This window comes from Crinia signifera, chromosome 3 (genome assembly GCF_055691185.1).
Source record: "Crinia signifera chromosome 3, ASM5569118v1, whole genome shotgun sequence".
NCBI lineage: Eukaryota > Metazoa > Chordata > Amphibia > Anura > Myobatrachidae > Crinia > Crinia signifera.
Genome location: NC_139219.1, coordinates 176,885,923 through 176,892,493, shown reverse-complemented (window position 1 = coordinate 176,892,493; position 6,571 = coordinate 176,885,923). Strand labels below are relative to the sequence as shown.

General features: G+C 32.9%; 1 protein-coding gene across 2 annotated transcripts in view; it reads right to left on the bottom strand.

Moving 5' to 3' along the window:
- Positions 1-895: 895 nt before the first annotated feature.
- SIM1 (SIM bHLH transcription factor 1) overlaps positions 896-6,571 on the bottom strand; it is an 86,623-nt gene continuing 80,947 nt past the window's right edge. For both annotated transcript variants that reach the window (XM_083176985.1, XM_083176986.1), the window contains exon 12: positions 896-5,234. In XM_083176985.1, the coding sequence (XP_083033111.1) occupies positions 4,510-5,234 (725 nt within the window). In that variant the 3' untranslated portion in view covers positions 896-4,509. The remainder of the gene's footprint in view (positions 5,235-6,571) is intronic.

Below are 6,571 nucleotides of genomic sequence, written 5' to 3'. Positions count from 1 at the left end.
TAAGCCTCAGTATACAGACACTCAAAAGCTATTATCAGCTTCGCCTAGTAATTAATTAATTATTGTATGTCATGTGTAGTATGTCATGTGTGTTTAGGAAAATGTTTTCCTTTTATGATGAATTGTATTTTTAATAAATTTATGCATATTCCAATTGGATCTATATGAGTAATTGTGTTTTTTGACTAAGCAGCGCCACCTAGGGATACCAGCTAGCTGGATACCCATTATATATCTTTAAGTAACAATGTGTTTGTGCATAACAAACTGCAAAAAAACTGATCAAGATCACGGTTATGTATTGTGCATCTGGGAATACTGTGCTCACATTCCCAATAACAAGTATCTATAAGAAATGCATCCTAGAAATGTAAAATGTGAAATGCAGGACTCCTACAGATTTCTTATTGACTACAGTATTCATTAAGAAAACATTTATCATTGTAGATTCTAATAATTTATAATGAGGCATTAATATCAATGTATGTAAAAATATCTCTAACCTGATGCAAACAACACAGTTCTAAGGATCAAGAATGAAACTATGGAGAATTATTTTAAGAATACCATATATACTCGAGTATAAGCCTACTTTTTCAGAACATTTTTTATGCTGAAAAAGCCCCCCTCGGCTTATACTCGAGTGAGGGTCCCACTTGAGTCAGTAAGTTTTCCCATTCTTTTTGTTGTAAAATTAGATGCCTCGGCTTATATTCGGGTCGACTTATACTCGAGTATATACGGTAAATCTAAATTTATATAAAACATTTAGAGGTACAATCAACACTTTAATCTAAGTTCCACAGTTGAAACTGAATTTGATAGACTCAGATAATATAAAAATTAATTTTAATGTAAAAAAAACAACCCAGAGGATTAAAATGGCCATGTTTTTTACAGTTCACATACAGTATACCCATGTAAAACTGAGACGTAGTCTGAGACAGAAATCCACACAAAATTAAGCATTTTTAACTATATTTTTAAAACAAAGGAAAAAATCTTCACATAATAAATACAGTATATGCACAATAACTTGAAAATGACCTCAGAAAGCTATGTACAATATAAATAATTATAAATGGGAATACTTTGCAAGATATTATTGACATAGTTCAGTCATGTTTCCTACATTACATTGCAAAAGGATAGTTCAAGTTACAGATAATACTGTACAATGTCACTAGAGATATACATTGCAAGGCATGTCACTTCTGACATTTGAGGATGTGCATCCAATCTCATAAATATTTCACTGTGATTTAAGGGCACCAGTCATAAAAGCAAACATAACAGGTTAAATTATTTTCATTTGCTAATGTCAGACACCATTTTATACCCAATGTGTAAACACACCTTTGATTTTAAAGTGCTGTCCGCTGTTGTAACCACTATTTAATATAACAGGCAATACTTAAAAAAACATTATTTTGCCTTACAAAAATGCATTAAGATTATTTCAGCTGTAGATCATGTTGTAATAATGTATTAATACCCATTACAAAATCAGAATGTTTTGAAGGTGCATCATAACATTATTTCAAAGTAACCTATTATTTACATTTTTATTATATTGTTACATTTAACAATGTATTTTATAAGAGGCAAATAATATGTATTCGTTTGTATCATTTGCACCTGTTATGTGTATAGTATTTTAGGTAGTATATTTTTCATATTCTGGAATTGTCATGGATGAAATGTATAGACTAAGTCAAGCACTAGTACAGTATTTCTCTAGATTTAGTAGGAAACTGGAAATGTACAAAACAGAACGCTACAGATAAAACTTAAAATGTGTCACTGCAATTGAGTTACAAACAGAACTGCCATGCTTGTCTGTGCAAGGAATTAAACAAAGGCATCTTAAATTAATTAATATAAATAATGATGTATATTGTCCAATGAACGTTAAGAATTTTTTTAAAATGACTAAACATCTTATAATATACTGAAGCAATAACATACATTTAGCTGAAAAATAAATATTTAATGGAAGTTAAATTCTAACAATAATTTGAGTCATAATAATGTATTAGTGTTTTACCTCATTATAATAGCAAGGATAATTAAATTGCTTTAGTACTCAGATGTTCAATAAAACATTTTTAATACAGCCCTTAAGACATTATCCTGTGCATCGACATACTGTGCAAATTCATTTAAAGATAGGCCCCTTTCAGGTGCCCCTATACAAATAAGAAAATGCATCTTCCTTAGTTAAAAAGCTTCCAATTTATGTTTGCTGGGATGGTTTTTTTATCAGTATTATTGTATGTGCTTGATTCTTATTCACCTCAATATGTCTTGATATGGATGCTACAAGACAGTGGTAGCCAACTCCAGTCTTTGAGAGCTACAAACAGTTCACATTTTCCAGACAACCTAGCTGCTGCACAGGTGCACTCATTACTCACTAACACATTTTAAAAGATCCACAGGTGGCGCTAATTACTTCACTTGTGATTATGTGAGGAGACCTGGAAAACATTAACTGTTGGTAGCTCTCGAGGACTGGAGTTGGCTGCCCCAGCTATAAGATAATCTTTCTATTTTGGTAGGCATATCAATATTTAAAAAAAAACATCATCAACAAAAAATATCTGATTAAATGAATTCTCATATGTAGTATGCAAGTTATATTTGAGATTAGGGGCCAGTTATAATAAGCAGGCATGTCAAAATATTACAGCTATTTCTCTGAGGTTATACAATTGAAAATAACCATGATACTCAATAACAATCTTACAGAAATTAAATTATTAACTGACTAAATAGTATTGCAAAAGGACCGCTATCTGTGTAAATCAGTAATCTCATCCAATTTGGACATACACAAATGAGGTTAAATCTCTGGTGCTTTTATATACTGTAGGCGCAAAATGATAGGATTGCATCATGAGTCTCGAGTTACTACATAAATACTACATGAACAATATAGCGAGACACATTGTTCTCAAACAAATTCAATTATTGTTTAAGTAAACTCTGTTATTACAAGACTGCTAGGTAGGGCTCCCATCACCACCTCACTAAAGTTAGCTTTACTGGTTCTTCCTAGTACAGATGTCCAAGTAATAAATGGGTAATACTTAATTATATTTTTTTATCATTAATGACATTACATTTTAAAAAAAACCTTCAAACTGGAACCAAAATACTGGTACCCTAGTATTGGAAAATTGTGCCTAAATTCGAGAAACATCAAAGGCTTAAAAGAGGCAAGAAAAACACTCTAGTGCATAGACATGTCATCAAAGTCCTATTTTATTCATTCGATATAGCCAATTTACCAGAAGACAATATTATTTTTAAGTGACTGCAATAATAACATAGGCTTCGCAAGATATTTGCAATGTTTCCTTCTGATTATTTTGATATGGAATTTCAAACAGACTGTGTTTTTTGTTTGCAGGTATACAATTGTTTTGCATACTAGCATAAAATACTTCTGAATGTAACCATAGTCTATTTGAATCAGCACGAAACAAGATCATTTTTGTTCAGATTTTAGGGCACAAAATATCTTCTAGCTAGAAATATGTGGTATATAAATACAGGGAATTTGGATTGAAAAAAATACATCATTACTCCAGATGTAATTTGCATTCAGTTATGCCAACAGAAACATTGCCAAAATAAATTTAAGGGCAATTTTATATCATCGTTATTAAAGCCATAATGATAGCATGGCAAGGGAACATATGAAAACAAACAATGTGTTTTTATTATTTATATTTATTAAATATTCAAATCTACTTCAGTAACTGTGCCCTTAACCCTTTGATTGCCAACATCTCTGTCAGAGATGCGTAAAATATGCCAGCGTCTCTCACATTTGTTATATAAATTCAAATAAAAAATGTTGTGTTAAAAAAAAAAAAAGATTATATTTCCTAGACAAGGTAAACTTCACAGGTCATTGTGATGAATAATAATGTTTCACTTGACACTCAAAGGGTTAATTTAAGAAAGAGGCTGAACTGTAATGTAAGCAAACAATTATGTTGAAGAAAGTAAAAAATGTGTTTTGTATTCATTCTGATTTTCTCATATCATAAACATAAAGAACAGGTGCATCTGTGCATGTGTATACATAAAGTGGTGTTGTACATTCAACTTTGCTTCAAGTTCTATGTGCATAGTTTTAGGGGATTTTGTTTTCTATTGTTTTGTTTCTTTTTTATTTTATTTTATTTTTTTATGGAAAAAAGTCTTTATGTTCATGCAAGTATAATTAGCAAAAACCTGTAGCATTTCAACAACAATTAATTCCTATTTTTAAAAAGCCCACACAACTGGCTAGAATTAGACATATGACATGGATACTTCCCTTAACATTCGCTTATATAATAGTGTTATAAATACAAAATCCAAACCTAGCCTCTCATTGCTGTCCCATCCAGTGCATGGTAATTCCTCAGATGTTGATTGTAATGGCATGTAAAAGATTTAATTGAATTCCATTGTAAATATTATGGTGCATATGATATATATCAAAGAAATTCATCAACTGCCATTTGTTATTATAACTGAGGTGCCCTTGTGCACCTGAGTAGGGTCCTGTTGTATTCTTAAATGGGAAGTCACATCAAAGTGTGATCCACTACAGCCCAATGAGTAGTTTCTTATAGAGTCAGTGTCATATAGATGTTCAAGAGCATATCCAGTAAATGTGTAAGCATGCTTATCAAAATATGGTCGGTGGGCACTGTAGTAGTTCGGTGATTCAGAGTGTTCAGCTGTTTGTTGCGGGGATACATTTGTTTGTAGATAGTCTTTTGCTATAGTTACTCCTGTTTTAGAAATTCTATCAGAACTTGGACTGTTTATCCTGGACAGGTTTGTAGGACTGTTTCCATATTCATTGTCATGTGGGCTCAAGATTTTTCCATCCCTTTGCTGTAGATGGTCACAGGGAGAAGTGTTAGTGACGGAAGGGCCACGACACACAACTCCAGTTAACTGGGGTTGTTGATAATTGGCAAAGCAAACTGAGTTTCTTTTTGCTGCTCCATTCATAGAAGTTAATTGATCTGGACTAGATTTACGTATCTGTAACCTGTTTTCTTCCTCTTTAATCATTTGTTGAGTTGCACGTATAAGAGTTTCAATTTTGCTTGGTTCGTGATGACTATTTTGATATTGCTCAGTACGATAACGATCTCCTGATTCACTTGCGGAACCAGGATCTGGAGAACTGACAACACTGTCTTCATCCCAATGATTTCTCCCTACAAATAGCAAACAAGACAATATTCAGATTCTAAAAAGCATAGACAATTGTATAGGGAGACTGGGGGTGTTACTCTTTTTTAAAACAATCAATAACATATCATAAAACCTAAAAAACATTATTTTAAAATCAAATGCCACATTTTTCATTCTATACAACACCAATGTACTCACAGTAAACATCATAAGTGTATAATATATAATAACATTTTAAAATATACAATACTAGACATTTTTGGGAAAATACATTTATACTGCAACAGTGTATACATACTGTATAAATAAAACAATGTAAACCTCATTTTCTTTCATGGAAATATGTTCCTAGATACATTATAATAACAGTCTTGTGTTGTGCTTTCAGTCTTGTCTGCTATCTTGCTTTAATAGTAAAATTGGGACAGGGAGCCGAGTTATGTGTTCCAGGAGACTTGGTTTCATGTTAAGTTTGTGCTCTTTCAGTGTGCAAAGCAATACCCTTTAGTACAGCAGCTTCCATGTTCTTTGGTTACTGGCATATGGTTGTTCTTGTTCCTGTCAAAGTGTCTCCTGCCATACCCAGGATGTGCAGGATGTGCAGTGCACATGGTTTCCTGGGTATACTATCATAAGTTGTCAGTTTCACTCTGTACACCAGAACTTTAGCTACAGGACTTTTGGCCCTAATGGCCCACTAGTGGGCTCTTCTTTTATATGAAGAGGGTCCCAAACTCTAAGTATTGCTCAACTCTCCTAGCACATCACCATTAAATGTGAAGAGTTCTTAATGTTTACCTTTCTCTTCTAACATAGTGACCTCCCTTTGACTTCCTGATTTTAACTATCGTAATCTGAGCCTCACAATCTCTGTCTGACTATCTGGCATGCTTTGTCCACATCAGACTACACAGCACTGCAGTGATCAGAGGATGTGAGAGTACATAATGCTTTATGCACTTTTTTTTTCTTAGATTCTGACTCTGACAAACCATGGAGTTTATTTTTACTTATTGCTCCCCTTCACTTCAAAATCTAGATATGCTAATAATAACACATGGTAGGCATAGGCGTGCGCAGCACATTTTATTAGGGGGTGCATTGTTAAAGGGGTGTGTATAACACCAATCATCAGATTGGTCTACCATCATTTATTGGCACTCACTACAATATAAATCGTCTCAGCCACACCATAATCTTCCGCCTATTTCAGTTTTAGTATTCTAATTACTCTGTGTAACAGTACATGCAAATAAAGTCAAAAACATATATGGATGACACAGGTATGTAGTGATATGACAATGGTCTAGTATAATTAACAATGCAAAACACACAATTGATTGATGGGTGCTTATTTTAA